This window comes from Sciurus carolinensis, chromosome 10, assembly GCF_902686445.1.
Source record: "Sciurus carolinensis chromosome 10, mSciCar1.2, whole genome shotgun sequence".
Lineage (NCBI taxonomy): Eukaryota > Metazoa > Chordata > Mammalia > Rodentia > Sciuridae > Sciurus > Sciurus carolinensis.
Window position 1 is genome coordinate 56,176,764 of NC_062222.1, and position 23,067 is coordinate 56,199,830.

Sequence of the window (23,067 nt, forward strand, 5' to 3'; positions counted from 1 at the left end):
AATGGGCTAAGGAAATGAATAGACACTTCACAGAAGAAGATCTACAAGCAATCAACAAACATATGGAAAAATGTTCAACATCTCTAGTAATAAGAGAAATGCAAATCAAAACCACCCTAAGATTCCATCTCATCCCAATTAGAATGGCGATTATCAAAAATACAAGCAACAACAGGTGTTGGCGAGGATGTTGGGAGAAAGGTACACTCTTACATTGCTGGTGGGGCTGCAAATTAGTGCAGCCACTCTGGAAAGCAGTGTGGAGACTCCTTAGAAAACTTGGAATGGAACCACCATTTGACCCAGCTATCCCACTCCTTGGCCTATACCCAAAGGACTTAAAATCAGCATATTACAGAGATACAGCCACATCAATGTTCATAGCTGCTCAGTTCACAATAGCCAGATTGTGGAACCAACCTAGATGTCCTTCAATTGATGAATGGATAAAGAAAATGTGGTATATATATATACAATGGAATATTACTCAGCCATAAAGAATGATAAAATTATGGCATTTGCAGGCAAATGGATGAAACTGGAGAATATCATGCTAAGTGAGATAAGCCAATCTCAAAAAACCAAAGGAAGAATGATATCGCTAATAAGTGGATGATAACACATAATGGGGGGTGGGAAGGGTTAGTGTTGGGGTTGGAGTTGGGTTTAGGGAGGGGGGCAGGAATGGAGGAAGGGAGGACTGTATAGATGGAGGGAAGGGGTGGGAGGGGTGGGGGGGAAGGGAAAAAATGGCAGAATGAATCAAACATTACCCTATGTAAATTTATGATTACACAAATGGTATGCCTTTACACCATGTACAGACAGAGAAACAACATGTATCCCATTTGTTTACAATAAAAAAAAAAAAAAAAAATTGCTGAGGCTGGCTTTGAACTTTTGATCCTAATGCCTCAGTCCCAAACTGCTGGGATTACAGATGTGCACCACCACACCCAGCTTAATTTGAGATTTTGTAAGAGAAACTCACGGTAATTTTTTTTTTTAAATAAATGGGTGCTTTTCCTCCTTTTTTTTTTTTTTTTTTGAGGAGTAGTGCTGGGAGTTGAACTCAGGTATGCTCTATCACTGAAATACTAACCTTTAAAATTTTTCTTTTTCAGAAAGGGTCTCACTAAATTGTCCAGCAGGCCTTGAATTTATAATCCTTCTGACTCAGCCTCCCAAGTAGCTGGGTTAGCTAAATGGGTGTTTTTTATGTGGGTGCTTGTCAAAAGAGGTATTTGAAATCAGTTGTTTTTACTTTGTAAGTAAAAAAATTTTCAAACTTGCAGAAAATATAATAGATTTCCAAGAACCCAATAGCCGTATTTCATAAGTTTATATTTTTCCATGTTTACTCCAGGTTTTCTTGTAAAAGTAAAGCACTGCAAAAATAACAACATGTCTTCCCTCATCTCTTCCCAGAGGTAACCACTAAACATGAATTAGGGGTCTGAAACTTTAATGAATGTTTTAAAAGCAAAATGGATACATGGATAAATCTTGAAAATAAACAATAAATTTTAAAAAAGGAAAGCATAACTTATTTCAGTATTTCACATAGTTGAATAAAAATGATATTTAACCACAATATCATTGCTAAGCTAACATCAAAAATAAATTTCTTTACAATTGATTGGATTTTTTCCAACTGGTATGGTACGGGTTTATATCAACAATTATCAGAAAACAGAGGTTATTTCTAAAATTGCAACTTGGTAGAAATCTGTTAAAATGTGAAATTCATTAAGGGTAAAAGTAGCTTTAAAGGAATTCTTAATGCTAAAAAGACTGGAATAATTTATGGTTAGAACATATGGCAGATTACTCAATATTTCAGTCCCTATGATTAAATTGTATACATTTTAGAACATAACTTGTGCTAAGCTCTGTGATTATAAAGATAAACATGACCTAGACCTTGCTATCAAGCATTCCAAAGTCGTCATGGAGTAGAGTCATAAGTAAATTGCAAAAAAGCTGGATTAGCTCTTTAATAAAGATGTAGAATGCACAGTTCCAAAGGAGAGAGTGTGGTCTCTATCTAACCCTGCCTCGTGGATTTCTTTTGGAGATCTTGCCACTGATGTAACAAGCAATGTTTGGCCTAGAAAACAGTTAATGACAATATAATGCAGCAATGTTCTTCTCCAGTGGTTTTGCACAGAGAAGAGTTCTACACTGGACATAGAACACTGTTGCTATTCAAACTGAAACATAGATATAACTTCAGTTTCACATTATAAACAAGCAAGTAAACTAACTCAGATTTTATGTAATTGAAATGTAATTAATAATTTTCATATAAACATGAATGAAATCATGAATGATCACTAAGGTTTATTATTCCTTTAGACTTAATTTTAAGCCAGGCATGGTAGCACATGCCTGTAATCTCAGCTATGCAGGAGGCTAAAACTGGAGGATTGCAAGTTTGAGGCTGGCTTAATCATAGCATGCTGGGGGCCTTAGGTTCGATTGTCGGGGGAAAGGGATGTCCAAAGTAGGACAAAATGTGGTTTTTCCTTCCCATATCCATAAATTAAAAATTAAATTATAGTAACTATAACATTCTTTAAATTGGGTTAGTAGTAAAATGATAATGTTTGGTTTACATTTTTGTTTTGTTTTTCTTTTCATTTTTTGTTTGTTTTTATAGAAAAGAGAATGCTGTTGGTGTTTGAGACAAGTTGAACATTAGGGTGTAGGAGGCTGACTCACATAAGGGAATTATTTTGTTTTTCCAAACATTTAATAGGTATTTACTCAGATGACCACACACAAATTTCATGTAAGATGATTTTATATTTGAATAATAAAAGGGATAATCCCATATGGATAGCCTGTTTTGTACCTTGCTTTTTATGACCTCATTATCTGCTAGTTCTTAGGAAGAGGTTCTCAGCAAAATTTCAGCTCCTTCATGATTGTCAGATTTGTGATCAAATATAGAACAATAAATATACATTTATGTATGCTCCCTCTTAAAACTCCACCAAATTGGCAGGAAGATGATAAGAGGGAGAACAAAATGATAAGAGAATTAAAGTCTCTCTCCAAGAAATATAATAGGAGCTCTTTGAAGAAACTGTGAAAGATGAAAGGGAAGAAATTATTAAACAAATGATTCAAGAAAATTTTCCAGAACTAAAAGACATGAGTCTCCAGACTAAAAGGTCACACCATGATACAAGAAGGTGACCACGCAATGGGAAGAAAGTCATATAAATGCCTATCACTGAGAAACTTCAGAACATCGAATAGAGAGAGAGAGAGAGAAAAAGTTTCTAATAGCTTCCAGAGGGGAGGAAAATGGGTCATGTACCAAGAAACATGAAGCAGAAGTCACCAGATATCTTAGCATAAGAACATAATGGAACAATCCCTTTGAATATTAATCATGAAGTGTTTCAAACCTAGAATTCTACACATAATCTATAAATTGTTTTGGGAAAATTAGGGCATTTTCTTATGAGCAAAGTCCCATTTGTCTCTTAGGAAGTGAGTGGAGGATAGATCACCCTAGAACAGGAGAGCAACTCAGGGATGAGAGATCCAGTGTGGGAGGAAGGTGAGGGAATTTCCAGGGGATGTGACCAGAAACTCTAGGAAGGGAGCCATGGAGAGGACAAATAGGAGAAGCACAATGGAAAGTGTATCTCCAGGAAATGCGGAAGATAGGAAATTCCCTGATGGATTAGAGTATATCAGGAGGAGGTCAACACTTTGTGAAGCAACATGAGATGACTTAGAAAGATATGGGTGAAAGGGAAACTGAGCAAAATATTTTTTTTAAGTTTTAATTATAATAAGCAAAAAACAAAGTTGTAGAAGAAAGTAATTATAATCATGATATGCTATATGGGTCAGCTATGGGTCATAATAATGAAAAGGTTAGTCAAAAATAAAAGTTATAGCTATCCTGTGAAGAGAAGGTAACTGTGTTTGAGAGACAGGAGGACAGGGGTTAAAAATAAGTAATCTCTCAATTGCATAAAAATTGAAAAAGTAGCATTAAATGAATGTCATTGAGAAATCTGACAGTAAACATGAAAGAGAGCTAACAGAGAGTTGAAAGTAGTTTTCTCCAAGAAACAATAATCAGGGCAAGCAAGGGATAAAAGATGGTTATTTTTCAATTATTTTTCAAGCTTTGTGAGATATTTGACTTAAAACTACGTACATGCATAGCTTAGAAAAAAGTTTTGTCTAAAAAGTAGTAAAATGACTGCTTATCTTCAGAAATTCAAGTTTAATTTATAAATAGTGACTACCAACAACTCTTAGATGGTTGACCTAACAAAATAAATATTGAACAGGTGGACATTTGGGGCTTTCTACTGGTACATACTAAGGATAATTTGTACCCAGCAGTACAATTAGGATGTGACATTTCCACCTTGAACACTATCATTGTATAACTGTGTTGCCAAAATTAAGTGAAGCTGCTAACTGCTGGGTCCTATTGTAACACCCAGCAATCCACCTCTTGGGCTAACATGAGGATGAATGCAGACATAAGCAAGGGATGAAAACAGTGTTTTTGATATTCATTGTCATCATGGAATATTTGTCACCATTGTCCCAATTTAAATTCACATTTATAGCAGTAAGAACTAATACAGTGCTGGCATTTGGCTAACTGTGCTATCAAAAACCAAACCAAAGTTTGGCACTGTAAGAGCCATAGATATTCTCATGGACACTTTTGCTGTACCATACTAGTTAAATTTTAAATGATTGCAGGTGATAGATGTTTTGAAGATATCATCAGCTTTAAAGCTCTTAGAACTCAAAAGATCTATTGTTGAATTATTAATAATTGGCATTTTATACAGATGATATAATCATATAAATTTATCAGGACACTGCACAGGAGGGAAATGTGTAGCTTCTCCCTGTCTTTTCTTCTTCTTTCTTTCTTTTCAAATCAGTGTAGTTTTATGAAGCTAGTGATAATTCATTTGTCCAAACCAGATAGGAAACCTTGGCTGTACCAACAACAGATTGCTTTCTTTCACAGTCCAGGGCCACCCATATCATTCAACCTGTGAAAGGAAATCACATTCATTTTACATGTTTATTTGCATTCAGCTGTAATTACGAGGCAATGAACTAATAAAAAAGAACCCATTAAGGAAAAACAGCTTCCTAGGAGCCGCTATTTATCTTGTTGCTGAAGGAAAAAACTCTCTTCTAAGGAGGTATCCTGGACTGGTATATCTGGCAAGTTCTCAATTATCTAGACTGATAAATGGAAGTCCTTTCCAGATCTGAATAAAAAATTAGAGCTCCATTTTGTTGTTTTTAAGTCAAGGAAAACTGAACCTCTCAAGGAACAGAAGTAAGAGTTTAATATCTTCCATGTATTAGCTCTGGAAGAATACTCAAGAAAATAATTGTGCTTGCATCATGAGAATGATCAGGTGAATGAAAGTTAGAATTGATGGAGAGCTTTTTGTTACTACATAACTTTTGAATATTGTACCATATCCATGTATTACCATTTTTTAGTTTAATTTTTTTCAGTGCTACATTTGGTAGGGAATGGTGGCACATACTTGTAATCACAGCAACTCAGGAAGCAGAGGCAGGATTGCAAATTCCAAGCCTATCTGGGCACTTTAGCAAGATCATGCCTCAATTTAAAAATAAAAAGGTCTAGCATTATGGTTCAGTGGTAGTGAAACAGAGGTCCATTTTACATTTTGAATATAGCCCTTCCTGCTCTGCCCCTGTGACTTATTTTTTAAAAAGACGTGTTTCTTTCTTTTCCTCTCTCCCTGCTACTCCCTAATCCCTCCCCCTCCCTAATCTCAAGGGAGAGAGGATTACCTTTCTTCCCGTTGGAGGCACAATTATCTGTCCTTGAGCGCACACCCACCACAGGAATGGAGTAATTCAGACTTGGAGATGACATCAGATCACAGAAATGAGTATCTCCCAAATTAACAAGTGAATTACAACTCCAACAGAGAACAGGCGAAATAGCCTCTGATTCACCTCTTTAAAAGTCCCCTGTTGCTGCTGATGGCCAGAATCACAACCTCTGGGACAGGAGTCCCTGTGCTTCTCCTTTGCTAGTAAAGCAATAACACTTCTTTTTCCTTTTTCTCAAAACCATGTCTTCATTATTGGATTGGCATCGAGGACAAGGACCAAATTTTCAGTAAAGATAAAGCCCAAGCCTAGTTTGTGCAAGGCTTTGCGTTCAAGCCCCAGGATCATTGCGGGGGATGGGGGGGGGGAAGCTGTATCTGAGGATATATCTATAACCTTATAACTCATAATTGTTCTCACTCAGACATCAGTGTTGCCCGTTAGCACAGAAGCAGCTTCTTTTTAGAGTATTCTGTAGAAACTAGGGTTCTATATTAATACATTTTATGGCTTTTTTTTTTTTTTTTCTTATATTACGGCCTCTCCCTAACTTCCTTTGATTTCTGGAGAGAGAGAGAGAGAGAGAGAGAGAGAGAGAGAGTGTGTGTGTGTGTGTGTGTGTGTGTGAGTGCACGCGCGCGTGCTCACACACTCACACATACACACACACACACATCTGGGAACTGAATATTTAAAGTATTCCAAAAACCTTTCATTTCTTTGGGATGTATCAGGCATAGAGAGTTCGTTAGCCATCAGGTAAGAGAAAGGAAATGCAGAAGAGTGGAATATTTAAATGGAGCTGTGAGGAGCAATATAAATGGAGCCTGGCATTCTTAAAGACCCTGAAGTTGTATTTCTCCTTGTTGCAGAAGTCTAAAGCAAAAATTAATCTGCACTTTTTCAGTTATTGTCAAATAATTATTTTGACTGAACTTCAGTGAATTTTTTGTTTCTCAAATTTGATGTTCATTTTAAACACTAATTGGTTCACACAGGAAATTCAATTGTATGTGCATACGATATTTTTAATGTTTTATATAACCTTGAATAAATCTATCTTCAGTATTTTTCCAGAAAAACAGGAATATTCATGTATAACCTCTTAAATCTGGAGCACTGTAGGAAACCACGCGTGGTTCTGGTTTTAGGTAACTAAGCTGTCCGGGGGGTGACATCTCTCTCTCTGGCCTGTGTCCTGGCATTGATCACTTACCTCCCCTTTAGTCCACGCGTCCAGAGAACGCGTCCTGCGCTGCCGAGGCTGACTGGCTCCAGGCGTGTGTGTGTGGCTCGCTGGAGTTCTTCCCTCCTGCTTTCCGAGTATCAAGAACTTCATCTTATCCTTCCGTAGTTGGCTTCTCCGGCCGTCTCGGCAGAGGACTTTTGTTTGTTGTTTCTGGCCCAGTCCCCGCATCCTGAGGGGTCCTTTCTTCCTCCCTTTGCTTCCCTCAATCCCTGCTCCCTTTCATCCTCTCTCCAGGCCTAGGTTTCACTTGGTAGCTGGCTTTCCTCTTTTGATTTATGCCTGAGGCAACGCAGCTGCCTTTTAAAGATAAGCACCAGAGGACAGAGATATCAAACAGACATGAAGAAAAACACAGAGAAGACAAAAAGGGCCTTTCCCTAAAAATAGGCTTGTCATTAGCTCTTCTTATGCTGAACACCCAGATTTATTTCCCATTGTCCCTCTGTTTGAAAGAATCAAGTCAGTCAAACCACCTCATCTGAAGAGAGAGAGGAAAAAAAGAAGAAGAAGGAAAAAAAAAAGTGAAAAAGAAATTCTTGGGACCAAAGTAATATAATATAATATGAAAGGTGGCTAATGTGAATCTTCTTTTTTTAGTACATGCTAAAATTATAGTATGATTAAAAGGAAGTGTTTGGGACAAAAACAAAGCACAGGATAAAAAGATGAATCAGAGTAAAATGAACTGTGAACACCAAGGAAAATGGGAAGCAAAGTAAACAAATATGTACTCAATAATTAGTATATACTTAAATAAACCTTATATAAAAGAAAGCATAAAGCAATAAAGCATCACTGGGTGTCATAACATATATGTTCAACTTACATAATTATATGCAATTTGTATTTATATATACAAATATATATTTCTGTATTATGAATATTTAAATTTATATAAAAATATATTTATGTATTATGCATATATATACATATATATATATATATATAATTTGGCAAGGGGGAATAAGTCAGTTGAATAAGTCCATTCACTGAGCCAGAAAAGTCCTGTGACTCCAAAGGATAAGTGAAATAGCAACTGCCACAGCCACCTGTATCTTTCCTCTGGACAGCTATGACCCCAAGTTGTAAAAGAGAGCCTCAACAGGGAAGAGGATAGTCCCAGTCAGTGCTTTAATTCCCTCAATATTCCTCAAGGGCAAGTTATATCACAAATGAACCTGCAGCAAGAACTAGCTTCACTCCTCAGTCTGTAGGATGGCAAAAAGAAAAGTCAGCATATCCTACACGGGGAGTTACTAGAACACATAATCAGGGATCATGCTATTCAATGTATGATCCATAAACCTACACTATTGACCCCCCACCTGGGAGCAGGTTAAAAATATGGAATCTCTAAGCTGAGCTCAGTGGCACAAGCCTGTAATCCCAGCAATTGAGGAGACTGAGGCAGGAGGATCACAAATTTAAAGCCAACCTTAGCTATTTGTCGAGGCCCTAAGCAACTTAGCAAGACGCTGACTCAGAATAAAAAGTGAAAAGAGAATGTGGCTCAGTTATAAAGCACCCCTGGATTCAAGCTTTGGTGTTAAAAAAAGAAAAAAGAAAAAAAGAAAAGAAAAAGAAAGAGAAAGGACAAAAGAAAGAAAAGAAAAGAAAAGAAAAGAAAGAGAGAGAGAAAGAACGAGAGAAAGAAAGACACAGACTAGAATTTGCATATTCTAAGTGAAATGGAAGGGGCTGACTGGCTGCAGGCATGCAGGGGATTTTTCTGCACATAAAATTTCAAGTTTAACACTAGTCTAGGGCGAATTATTGAATGCACTTATGCATTTATGTACTAGCTTCCTCATTTATAAAATGGGAATACTATACCTACTTTCTAGGGTTGTGGGGATTAAGTGAGTAATACATATGGAGAGGTTGCAAATATCCAAAAACTATTAATAAAGACAAGTCACAAAATATGACTCAGGATTCTGAAATTGAATTCTATGCTCTGGTGCACACACAATTAAAAGTAACTAAAGTCATTTTAATTATATAAGCTAACTGACTTTTATAACCATTTCCCCAAATAAAACAGTCATTTTTTAAATGAGTGGTTTTGAAACGACCGTCAATACTAACTGCCCACCTATGCAAGTTGCTTTTGGGAAATCAATTTCCTTATCTGAATATAAGGACAGTTTAGGTGAAATAGATAGGTAACTTTGAGACTATAATTGGTGAGTATTTTAACCTAAAGGAAAGAGAAAAGATCAAAGATGGGAGACCAGAGTAAGCCACAAGACCTGAAGGAGGAACTGAGAAGAATCTTGTGGATCTCTGATTTTGTTACCAGTTTCCTATACCAGAGACCAGAGACCTGTTTCTGGGGATCCCTCAAATCAGGTTCAACAACTTTCTCCTAAAACCAAACAAAAAATAATGGTGAAAATCACAAAAGGAACTTTAATCTGTGTAACTACATGGGGAAAACAAGGGGACCCATGTCCTTATCCCTCTATTTGAGGTGCTAACATGACTTTGAGTCTCTATAGAAAGAGAAATGAGGGCAAGGATTGGGGTTTGCAGAGCTGGAGGCTTTTCACAGCTGCCAAAGCAGGTGATCTTGATTAGGTGTGGTCTGTCCATCATTATCTCAGGATTGGTCAGGCCGGGCCTTGTTTGAGATAAAGTTGCCGATTGCCTGGGGAGAGTAGCTTCAACTCATCACAAGATATATATCAATCAGACCATGGAATCCAAGGTGACTCAGAGCAAAGGAGATGGATGCAAAATGGAGGCAGAGGTGGCAAGTCTTTAGTCCTGCTTTTAGACACCCATTGGACATTTGCAGGCAAAAGTGAAAAATCTAAGTCCTTGTTATAATTTCTTTTTTTTTTTTTAAATATAAGTCTCTAAGTCTGCCCACATTTAAGTGTTAACCCAGAGGTTCTTAAATTCATACTGTGCATAAAAACCACCTGGGCCTCTTGGTAAACACACACACACACACACACACACACACACACACACACGCACACACACACCACTTTCCTGGGGCCCTATCACTTGAGATTCTGACTCAAGAGGTCTGATGGATGAAGCCCTGGAATTAGCACTAATAACAAACTACCCAAGAAATTATGTCATAGGCAGGCTGCAGTTTGAGAAACACTATGGTAGGTGGTTTTTCTCATATCAAACAAAGCTTGATTCCCAAAGACATAGACATTTTTTAATCCCCCCTCCCCAGTACTCACACACACTCCTTAATGTTGTACATAAGTAGAACTACTATCATTTGAGAAATATGAATTAGAGTTTCAACTTTGATAATAGTTCTATGTTAGGAATGATAAAGCAATAGTTCAGCAAATAATTTCATATCTACAGTTTTCTTTGTCCTTGACAACCAAATAGTACTGAGCTATAAATGTTCCTGTAAGGATCATTTAAGTATTTCAAAAACTCCAATCAATTTTAAGCATGATGATGGTGATAATATTTCTTCAAGCAAGACACAGTAGCACACACCTGTCATCCCATCTACTTGGAGGACTAAGGCAGGAGGATCACAAGTTCGAAGCCAACATGTGCAACTTCATGAGATCCTGTTTCAAAATAAGAAGAACTGGGAATGTAACTCAGTGGTGGAGTGCTTGCCTAGTTTTTAAGTTCATTAACTGATGATTCTTTTCCTTCTTCACCCCACCCCTGCCCTCGCCCCCCACCCCCGTGTTAGAGATGGAACCCAGGGATACTCGGCCACTGAGCTACATCCTCAGCCCTTTTTATTCTGCGTCATCAAGGATGACCTCAAATTTGCCATCCTCATGCAGCCTCCCAAGTTTCTGTGATTACAGGAAAACATGTGCTACCATGCCTGGCTGATGATTGTTAAAGTTTATTAACTTCTTGACAGCAAGGACTGAGTCTTTTAAACTTCTTTTGGTAGATACTATTGTTCCTGCCTGCTTAGCATTCCCTGCACCTTATTTTGGTAATGACATACTGGTTTTCCTTTGAAAAAACTCTGGGTATCCATTCTCAGTGCATATTATTGAGGGAGAGGAAAGTGGTTCAAGTTCAGGCCAGCAGGTGAGCCTGTGACTGGTCCAGTGAATCAAAGTCCTTCATTCCTAATAGCTGCTGTGATTATTTCGGGCTTTCATAAGTGACACAAGCCTGGTCAGTGGGACACAGTCCCAGAAACTTTGCTGAAAACTTTGCAACAGAATTCTCTTTCTGAAGTAGCTAAGCCAATAAACTGGAGCTATGTTTGCCATAAGCCAATGCAAAAGAAAACAGAACTGATGCAGGCAAGGTGATACAAACCTGTGATGCCAGGTTGAAGCAGGAGGGTCACAAATTCAAGACCAGCCTCAGCAATTAAGCAAGACACTGCTTCAATATAAAGAACTGGGGGCATAGCTCAGTGGTAGAGTGCCCCTAGGTTCGATCCCAGGAAAGACAAACACAACAATACAACACAAAAGAGAGGGAGGTGGGGGACAACTAAGAGGAGGAGGAAAAAAGAAAGAGGTCTGATGGGATTGTTCTGAATAAATCACACGTAGATTTTTCAAATACAAGAGCCAACCTGTCTTTCTTCACTTTCTTTCTCCTGTCCTAGGCAGTTAGCATGTAGTTGGGGGTATTCAACAAATGTTGACTAACTTGTTTGTTAATGAAATGAAGTCTTAAGTCACAGAAGACAAAGCAAAGAGATTATTCAAATTAGTCATTGAAATGTTTTGATGACTCATTCAAAATTGCAACTGGGGGCTGTGGGTCCAGCTCAGCCAAACATGCTCCAGGCGCTGATTCCATCCCCAGCACAGCAAAGAACAAACAAAAAACAAAACAAAAACAAACAAACAAAAAACTCATGACACACATGTGTATATAACTGAGAAGAATTTTTATGTAATCAGCAGAGCAAAAAAGGCATCTTGTGTAACTATTATACGTTAGTATTAAGCACTATCCATTAATTATTACTTGGTTTTGTATAATGCAGAAAATAATTCTCATACTTGTTACCAAAAACCATTCAGCTTAAAGAATGAGTCAGTCTGCCTGCCTGGTTCTAGTTTAAAATCCGAGAGCTCAGAGCCCTTGATCTCTTGCTCCTTACTGCTTTTGAGATCTGAAACCAGTCAGTTTACTTGTCTCCTGCATCTGTAAAAGCGGACTTGAATAAGGGATTCATGAAGCAGGTTAAGTATGAGATTTTCTTCTTTGTTCATACAGTTCTAAAAATTGAAAGGACTTCAAGTAATTCTCTATTCTTTTAACATGCTGCCATCATGTGGTTGCTTTGCTCATTCACATTCAAATGTCTCAGAGCTCACAAAGTTTATATTGATTCTAACTCAGCAGGATGCTAAGGAGGAAGTACCTGAAGAAATGGAAGGTGACTATAACTCATTCTTCCTATAATCCTAGTGTAGAGTATGGTAGAAATATATATGTGTAATTTGCTAAATTTGTGAAATAAGTAATTTGCCAAAATCCAAAATGGAGTATGGTAGGTATCTAAAGAGATCTAGAGCACAGAGAGAGCAAAGTTAACTTAGACTTCAGCTTATTTTAAAAATCCCTAGGCTGTATTTTTAACAAAGTTATTTCATAAAATTTGGCATATTCACTTATGCTATTAATTCCTTTCAACATCTCCATTGAGTTATGAGGTGCCAGAGACCTATAGAGAATTTGATGAATGTCTCAGTAAGTTAAAAACAAAAGTTGAGGATCATTACTCATACTTTGATATAATAAAAATACCTGTAGAGCCTTATGTAGTTCACATTATATCTGAATCCTGTGAAACAGATAAAGTGGGTGTGTTTGAGTAGATTCCATGAAAGTTTTCTGATTCCAGCCAGGTATAGTAATGCATACCTGTAATACCAGCTACTCAAAAGGCTGAAGCAGGAAGATTGCAAATCCCAGGCCAGTCTGGTCAACTTAGTGAGATCCTGTCTCAGAATAAGAAGGGCTGGGGATATATCTCAGTTGAAGAATAATTGCCCAGCATGTGTAAGGCTCTGGGTTCAATCCCCAGCAAAAAAGAAAAAAGAAAGAAAGAAAATTTCTGACTTCATTATATTTGTTTTACTGCATCTTAGTACAGAGGTGCCTTAAAAATGTAGTTTAATTAGATTGGATGAACTTATGAGTTTTGAGATTTTATATATGATTCCTGTAATCTAAATAAAATCAGTAGTATTAAATTCTATTGTAATATCGCCAAATTGTTGCCAGAATAAGCTTTATCACCTAGAAAGAAAGAATTAGAGAAATTGTATGTTTTAAAATTAAACAAAAATGGTTTTTGGTTCTACTCAAAGGATAAATACTTACTAAATTCTGCTTATATTTGTCTAGATCATGTCTTCAAATTGTTCATTAAAAAATACCACCTTAGATTATATACTGTTAAATTAAAATAATGGGAGGCCATTGTTTTGGACTATGCACTTGCACTAGGACCCAACAGCCCTGACTAAAAATCAAAACAGAGTTGTTCATGCTCAAGTTCCAAACTGAAGCTAAGCTGTATATCCCTCTTCCAAGAAATCAGTATCAGGGAAGTAACAGCCAAATTTCCCCACCTGGCACATTTCAATTGGCAGGATAAAAACATTCTGTCTGCCTTAATCCTTACAGGGAAAAAGGTAACCTAAAGCAATCTGATGTTAACCAATCAGTTGCCTTTTTATTATTGGCCTTAAAAGGGAAATAACTTTGAAATGACCAATAACCTTTTTTTTTTTTCCCCCTGCTTCTTTCAACCTTTGTCTGTCTATAAAACTAACTTCTGTTCCACTCATCAGAACATCCAATTCAATTTTATGGAGCAAAGTGTTGCCCTATTCTAGAACTAAATTGTGATTTCTGTTCTTTCATATCTAAGAGGTCTTCTCAGGTCTGCCCACATTTGGGAATGCTATTGTCTTAGTCTCCCAGCCTTCAGCACTACTTTCTTCCCAATACAGCCATCAGAGTCTTGTGCAGTCTCCTTCTTCCTCTCCTAAACAGGAAATCACCAACAAGATCAGTGTCATGAGTTGAGGGTGTCGCCCTCCCCACAGATTCATGTGTTGAAGTCCTAATCCTCAGTACCACTCAGAATGTGACCTTATTTGGAAATAGGATCTTTACAGAGGTAATAAAGTTAAATGAGATCATTAGGATGGGACCTAATCCAATATGACTGGTATCTTTATAAAAAGGATAAATTTGGACCCGAGGCATTTACTAAGGGAAGGCAATGTGAAGACAAGGGAAAGATGGTCATCTACAAGCCAAGGAGAGAGGCTGGAACATATCCTTCCCTCACAGCCTCCAAAGAAGTCAACTCTTTTGACACCTTGCTCCTAAGATGGCCAGCTTCTGAACTGTGAGAGCACAAAATTCTGTTGTTTAAGTAACCTAGTCTATGGTACTTTATTACAGTAACCCTAGCAAGCTAGTAGTACAGTTAGATGTAGGAAACTAGTTATATTAACTTCTTTGTATATCTTTGTGGCTAGCTCTAACTTAACTGTTCTAATTTTAGAAAACACAAAAACAATAAATTATTTCATCCAGAAAATGTTAGTATGCATTAAACCATTCTTGTGAAAAGCAAGTGGCTGGAAAGAGATTGTGTAATTTAATTATAAAAGTAAAGGATTATAAATTGGTTCTTCCAGACATAAAGTTTGGCTTTGGCAGTTAATTCTTTAACTACATCCTCCTATTTCCCTGTCCCAGCCAAACTCCTATCAGGCTATGTGAAGAGAGGACCAAATTATTTTCCTCCTTAGCCCTCAATATTTCAGACCAAGAGAAAAAATAATTATTAGTTTTATGATTCTCAAGTAGCCATCTTTTAAAGACCATTGCCCAAAGAATTGAAGAATATCACTGGAGAATTATCAGAAACAACTGTGGATATTTTCAACTGTCCAGAATCTAAACATCTGTCCAATGATGGAGTCTCCCCACCTTCTGAGACAGAGCCTGCCTCTAAATACAGAAACTAAAAAGTCCTGATGGCTGGCTTCCATAGATGTCATTCTGGGTATAGCATAGACCCAGGACCAAGGTCACAGAGACTGATTCAAATAAAAAAATAAGTATTGTGGACTAGGGATGTAACTCAGTGATAGAGTGCTTGCCTAGCATGCACAAGGTCCTGGGTCTGATCCCTAACACAACACAACACACACACACACACACACACACACACACACACACACACACTTCTTTATCAGGAATTGGATTTATGCAGAAAATATTTGTAAACTTGCTTCTAGTCAAATAGCCTATCTCTGTTATTATTTGCTTTTACAATGTGACACCTTTCCCTCTTATCCTGGATTTTACCTCAGGTTGGGACAACTTGGCAAAGCAGGAAAGTGTTCAAGTTGAATGAATATAGATGAAGGATGGTAAGTATAAAGAGAAGAAAAAAAGAGGGGTACAGGTCAGAGTGAGAGAAAAGGGGTCTTTCAACCACTAAGCATGGTTACAAACCTTTGCCATGTCTGCAGTGCCTTGGGAGAAAAGTCTTTCAATCACAGAAAACAAAGCAACAGGAGATGGCAAAGGTGCACTGTCAGTTGAAAGGGACTTTAGGTCTTTTATAAAATTATCCTCACTCTTTAATACTTACCTATGACGTCAAGGAGGTGTGGCTTTCCCAAAGTCACACAACATGAATGCAGCAGAATTAGTATAATTTTTCCCCAAACAACATTCACCTTCAACTCCAAGTCCAGTGGTTTTTTTCCAGTTTGTGATTTGTTGCATTCCTCCCCAAAAATGATTCTTCCACATGTGGAAGACGTATCTTTTTCCATTATCAGCACAGAGATATGACAGTGAAGGCAAGTGTTTTATCCTTCTCCGGTAGACATAGAGTTGAGGTGCTGAGTTTTTCTATTTGATACGAAAGGCTGCCCTTCCAGCCTGCAGACTAAGGAAGTGTGAAGTGACAGAGGTGTGGGGGGAAGTGGGGGGGTGCAGGGTGTAATGCTCTTTTGTAGACAAAGCTGCAAAGATCAGAAGTCATCTCAAGCTAGTTCAAGTAAGTGGAAAGCCAAGAGGCAGAAGCAGTGTTCTCGGATTTCACGTAATCCAAGGAAAGACGTAGGAAGAGGTTTCATATGAAATGGAAACTTGGTAACCAAAAAAATATGCTCTTTCACTTTTACATCTAACAGAACAAGATAAAAGGAATAGATTAAATTATTATAGTTGAGTCTTAAAAAGTTATTATAGAAAAATGGAATTGGTAAAACAGATGATCAACTCTTGTAAAGAAAAAAGTCAAGATTTTAGCTTAACACTTTAATATGAGCTTAAGACATATTAACAGAAATAAATATAGGACTCAGCATAAGGACCCTGTATTATTCATATCATACCCAGAATATTGTGCTCTGTTCTAGATACCACGAAAGAAATAGAGACACTAAAAATATCCATTGGGCAGTTGTCATATTGGTAAAAATGTTAAAATCCTAGAAAGTCAATAGAAAGATAATAGAAGGAAGACCTGATTATTCTCTTTAAACATTCAAAGAGCAATATTAGGATTATTCTGTGTCACTGTGGGTCAGAAATAGGATAGATTAGTGAAAGTAGTTGAAATGGAATAGTGTGTTCTGGGTGGCATTTCATGTCATGGAAGGATCATGTGCAGGCTACCAAGGGGATCCACGTGCTTCATTCTATGGTGGAAAAGACACTTTTCAATTCATGGACCAATTCAGGAAAAAGAAAAAAAACATTCAGGACTTGTTTTATTGTTGTTAACTTGAATTCCACTGGGGAAATGTTTATACAAATTTGATTAAATTCTTTAACAAACAGCAGGATCATGACTTTGTCACTGTCTCGTAGCTATTAGAGTTTATTATCTGATATGTTTTTGAAATGGCAACCTTTTTAATCCATTGGTATACTGTTTGAGTTTATAAAAATGCTCTTATGTGTGTTATCTCATTTCACTTTTCAAACATCTCTGCAAAGTAGACATTACTCTCCCCAAGAACCAGGTAAATGACTTGCCAGAGATCCTAGTAAATAAGAACATTGTTCAAGGGAGATTTAGTTCTTTCCTTTCAATGCAAAGTTTAATGATGAAGCTGGTTTCCCTGGAGACTTTTTCTTTTCTTTCTTTTCTTTTTTTCTTTATCACTCTGCTTAGTAAGAAGTTGAAAAGAAGCCAACCACTGCATCTCAAGCTCAATGTGCATACTCCTTCCAGACCCAAGAGAATTTTCAGAGGAGAGTGGATTTGTTGAAACAAACAAAATATATTTTGTGAACTTAAAAGAAAATGCTACTTTTAAAAAAAAAGTGCATAATCATTTAACATGTTAAAATCTCTGCACTACTATTACTTAAAAAAATATTTTAGAAGAAGAGTCAGACATGGTGGCACATGCCTGTAAATCCCAGCTACCTGGAAGACTGAGACAGGAGGATCACAAATTCAAAGGCAGTCTCAACAACTTAGTGAGGCCCATAGCAACTTAGATTCTGTGTGAGAGCAAGCTGTGTTTTTCTTTCTGTGTCTCACTTATTTTACTTAGCATAATATTCTCCAGGTTCAAGTCAGATCTTACATTTAAGTCTTAATCAAGCAATCCTACAGGTATGGACAACAAATGAATTTAGGGAGGACAAAAATATTCAGTCCATACCTGTAGGTATTTGGGAGGTAACTCAGACATCAGGGCAGCATACATACATACATTTTTTAGGAGAGAATATTTATTATATGTTTCACTTTTTACCCCAAATATATTAATACTGGCATTATGCATTTGAACTGTTGAATAGCTATGTTATAACATGTATATATATTTATATGTGTATATATACTTCTTTCCCAGAAATAGTGATTGAATCCAGGGTCTCCCACATGCTAGAAAAGTGCTCTACCACTGAACTACATCCTAATCCCTTTTTACCTTTTTTTTTTTCCCCAGGGGTACTGGGGATTGAACTCAAGGGCAATGGATCACTGAGCCACACCCCCAGCCCTATTTTGTATTTATTTAGAGACAGGGTCTCACTGAGTTGCTTAGTGCTCACTTTTGCTAAGGCTGGCTTTGAACTCAGGATCCTCCTGCCTCAGCCTCCCAAGCTGCTGGGATTATAGGCATGTGCCACCGCGTCTGGCTTACTTTTTATTTTGAAACAGGTACTACTGAATTGCTGGGGATTAAACCTAGGCATGCTTTACCAGGAAGCTATATCCCCAGCCCTTTTTACTTTTTATTTTGAGACAGGCTTTTGCTAAGTTGCCCAGGCTGGCCTCAAGTTTGTGGTCCTCCTGCCTCAGACAACAGCTGTAATTACAGGCAAAAGTGTCATCACACCCTGTTTACAACAATCTTTTCATTGGTTGTTTTATTGTCTGTTTGTTTTAGCTTGGATTTCAGTGATATGGGCCTTGTATATTCAAAAAATAGAGGCATAATGATGACCTTTAAGACCAACAGACTCTGCATCTAGCACAGTGTCTAGCAGTATTAGGTACTATATAAAAATATTTGTTAAATAACTACATTTTGGTACTGAGATGTAACTCAGTGGTAGAGCACTTACCTAGTATGCATAGAGCCCTGAGTTCAATCTCCAGCATCCCCAAAAAGAAGAGGGGAGCTTTTTCTGACTGTCAAAAACCCATCAGGCTTAAGTGGATATTTACATAACAAAGTATAAAGCAGTATAATTTACAATAGACAAAAGGTAGGAGTAACTCAAATGCCCATTGACAGATAAATGGAGAAATACAATGGAGTATGTACATATAATGGAATATTACTTAGCCTTAAAAAGCAATGAAATTATAGGGCTGGGGTTGTAGCTTGCCTAGCATGTGTGAGGCACTGGGTTCTATCCTCAGCAGCACATAAAAATAAATAAATAAAATAAAGGTATTGTGTCCTTCTACAACTAAAAATATTAAAAAAAAAAAGAAATGGAATTATGAAACATGTTACAACATAGATGAACCTTGAAGATGTTATGTTAAGTGAAATCCATCGGACACCAAAAGATAGGTATTACATGATTTTACCTATCTGAGATACCTGGAGTCGTCAAATTCATATCCTACATAATAGGATAAGGCCTGTGTTTTACCTTCCCTTTGTTGACCTGAGACTCAGAGGAATTGATTTTCCCAAGGTCACAAGTTAACAAATGGCAGAGTCAGTACTCTAAGTGCACAGTAATAAAAGAGAACTCATTAAAGGTCAAAAGATTGAGTTCCAAAAATGACTGTAACAGTAATTATCCATGCAACCTTTGAAAAATCAATTATCCCTTGAAGAAGAAAAGTTTTTCAGTGCTGGGGACTGAACTCAGAGCCTTGTGAATTACAGGCAAGTGCTCTGCCATTGAGCTACATCTGCAGTCCTTTTTAAAAAATTTATTTTGAAACAGATCTTGCTATGTTGCCCGGGCTGGCTGGTCTAAAATATTCCATCCTCCTGCCTCAGGCTCCTGAGTAGCTGGGATTACAAATGAGTGCCCATGCCCAAGTAGTCATTTGCTTTTCTGTGTATTACTCTCTTAATTTGTAAATTACTGTTGGTCATTAATAATAGGTTTCTACTACCGTTTAGTAGCTGTGGAAGCAAATGAAGATAATCTACCTTTGTTCTTCCTTACTCATTTCCTTGATCCTCTTTCCTTAACCTTTTCAATTTATCTGCAACCCGTAATCTGAGCAAACATGGTCTGTCACTTCCTGCTCTTACCTCTTGAGAATTCTTGGTGTAATCTTTCTTTTTTTTTTTTTCAGAGCTGAGGATTGAACCCAGGGCCTCGTGCTTGCAAGACAAGCACTCTGCCAACTGAGCTATATCCCCAGCCCTTTCTTTCACTTTTTTTCCTCTGTCAAATTACTATTTTTTAAATTTTATTTTATTGTGGTAGAACAATTAATATGAGATCTACTCTCAACAAATTTCTAACCATACAATATCCGTACAATATTGTTGGCTATAAATATGGTGTTAAATAGCAGATCTCTAGAGTTTATTCATCCTGTTTAACTGAAACTTAACACTCATTGGTAATAACTCCACACTTGCTCCTCCTGCTGGCTCCCAGTAACCAGAAAAATTTCCTTTTTCCTTTAAAGTTGAATAATATTCCATATATATATATATATATATGTACATATATATATGTATATGTTTACTAATGGATGAATAGATAAATAAAATGTGGTGCATGTATAAATTTGTTTATATACATATGAACTCATATAAATATATATATAAAAGATTTTATATATGAATTTATATGTAACTATAGACACCATTGTGTACATTAAATCTCCAAAATCTGTTCATCAAGAATAACTGAATTTTTACAGATTTTGAAAAACATTTCCCATTTTCCTCACCCTGCATTATATATATGTATATACTTATATAAAATATATAAATTTGTATACATAAATTTATATGTATGTGTATTTGTGTGTACATACCACATTTTATTTATCTGTTCATCTGTGGATAAATATTTTCCACATCTCAGCTAAGCAATGTTGCAATGAACTTAGGAGTGTTAACATCTCTTCAAGTTCTTGATTTCAGCTGGATGTGAGGCGTGTGGTTATAATCCCAGCGGCTTGGGAGGCTTAGGCAGGAGGATCGCAAATTCAAAGCCAGACTCAGCAACTTAGCGAGGCCCTAACAACTTAATGAGATCCTGTCTCTAAATAAAATATATAAAAAGGACTTAGAATGTGGCTCAGTGGTTAAGCCCCTCTGGGTTCAATTCCTGGTACTGAAAAAAAAAAATCCTGATTTCAGTTTTTTTGGATATATGACCAGAAGTCTGTGCCTTAGCCCATTTGAACTACCATAACAAAATACCATAAACAGAAACTTCCTGCTCACAGTTCTGTATAATGGGAAGTCCAAGATCAAGGTACCAGTTGATTCAGTATGGGCCATACTATTCAGTTAGGGGCATACTTCCTCATAGATAGTCACCATAGACTCAAAAGATCACCTGGTAAAAATGTGCAAGGGGTCTCCCTTCTGCCTCTTTTATAAGGGCACTGATATCATTTATGAAGATTCTGCCCTGATAACTGAATTACCTCCCCAAAGTCCCACCTCCTGAAACTATCACCTTGAGATTGAGAATTTCAACATATGAATTTAGGAGGACAAAAATATTCAGGCCATACGTGTAGAATTGCTAGATTAAAAACGTAAATGTAAAAAAAAAAAAAAAAAAAAAAAAAAAAAACGTAAATGTAAGATCTGACTTGAACCTGGAGAATATAATGCTAAGTAAAATAAGTCAGACACAGAAAGAAAAACACAGCTTGATCTCACTTACATGTCGAATCTAAAAATTCGAATTTGTAAAAGCAGAGAGTAGAATGGTAGTAGACAGGGAATGGAGGATAAGGAAAACAGGGAGGTATTGTCCAAAGGTTACAAAAGCTCATTGTTCCTGGTGAATAAATTCAGGAGATCACCATAGTGTCTATAGTTAGTATTGTTGCATTATATGCTTGAAATTTGCTAAAGAGAGTTGGGTGCAGGGGTGCACACTTGTAATCCTAGTGACACGGGATGCTGAGGCAGGAGGCTTTCAAGTTGGAGACCAGCATGAACAACTTAGAGAGGCTAGTCTCAAATTAAAAAGGGCTAAAGATGTAGCTTAGTGGTAAAATGTCCCAGGATTCAATTCCTGTACTGAAAAAAAAAAAAAAATGCTAAGGGGGTAGATCTTAGATGTTTTCAACATACACACACAGAGAGAAATCATAACTATATGAGGTAATAAATATGAATTAGCTTAACTGTAGTAATGTATAATAATTTATATATGTGTATTTTATATGTGTGTGTGTGTGTCACACTTTAAATATAAACAGTATTTGTGAAGTATACATCAACAAAATTAGGGGGAAATCATACTATTACAAAATGTACTTTTTTCAACATAGACATTAAGAGATTTAAATATTATTCTCATCAATATGATGGCACATGCCTGCAATCCCAGCAACCCAGAAGGCTGAAGCAGGAGAACTGCCGGTTTGAGGACAGCCTCAGCACTTAGTGAAGTCATAAGCAACTTAGCAAGACTCTGTCTGAAAATAAAATACAAAAAGTACTGGGGATGAAGCTCAGTGTAAAGCACCCCTGCATTCAATCTTCAGTACCAAAGAGAAAGAGAGAAAGAGAGAGAGATTTAAATATTATTCTCAAAATTATATCATTGTATTAAAAAATATATATAAAAATTTACAATTAATTAATAATAATTTAAGTATACAACAACATAAACCATGAGCACAGCAAGCTTTTTATAAGAAAAAGGGAAAAGCTCCAAGAAAATTGATCTAAGCAATAATTTCATGGACATGACACCAAAAACACAGGCAACAAAAATAGAAATAACCAGGTAGAACTACATAGAATTGAAAAGCTTCTGCAGCAAAGAAAAGAGTGAACAGACATCCTATGAAATGAGGCAAAATCTTTGCAAACTATATATTTTATAAGGGGTTATTTTCTAAAAATATATAAGGAACTTCTACAACTCCATGATAATAAGCAAATAAACGACAAAGCCTATTAAAAGCCCAGTTTAAAAGTGGGCAAAGAACCTGAATAGACCTTTCTCTAAAGACCATACACAAATGGCCAAAAGATATATATGAAAATCATTAGGGAAATGCAAATCAAAACCACCATGAGTCAGATGAGGTGGTGTGTTCCTATAATCCCAGCTACATGGGAGGCTAAGGCAGGAGGATCACAAGTTTGAGGCTAGTCCCAGCAATTTAGTGAGACCCTGTCTCAAAATACAAAATATAAAGGGCTAGGGCTGAACCTCAGTGGTAAAGTACCCCTGGGTTTAATCTCTGGTAGCAAAAAACAAATAAACAAACAAAAAACACCATGAGATATCACCTCACCATTGTAAGGGTGGAT

At 36.8% G+C, this 23,067-nt stretch overlaps 1 protein-coding gene across 1 annotated transcript in view; it reads right to left on the reverse strand.

Moving 5' to 3' along the window:
- LOC124995055 (secretory immunoglobulin A-binding protein EsiB-like) overlaps positions 1-23,067 on the reverse strand; it is a 77,946-nt gene that overhangs the window by 24,473 nt on the left and 30,406 nt on the right. Inside the window, exon 2 of the mRNA XM_047567489.1 lies at positions 7,100-7,429. Coding sequence (XP_047423445.1) covers positions 7,100-7,300 — 201 coding nt within the window. The 5' untranslated portion in view covers positions 7,301-7,429. The remainder of the gene's footprint in view (positions 1-7,099; positions 7,430-23,067) is intronic.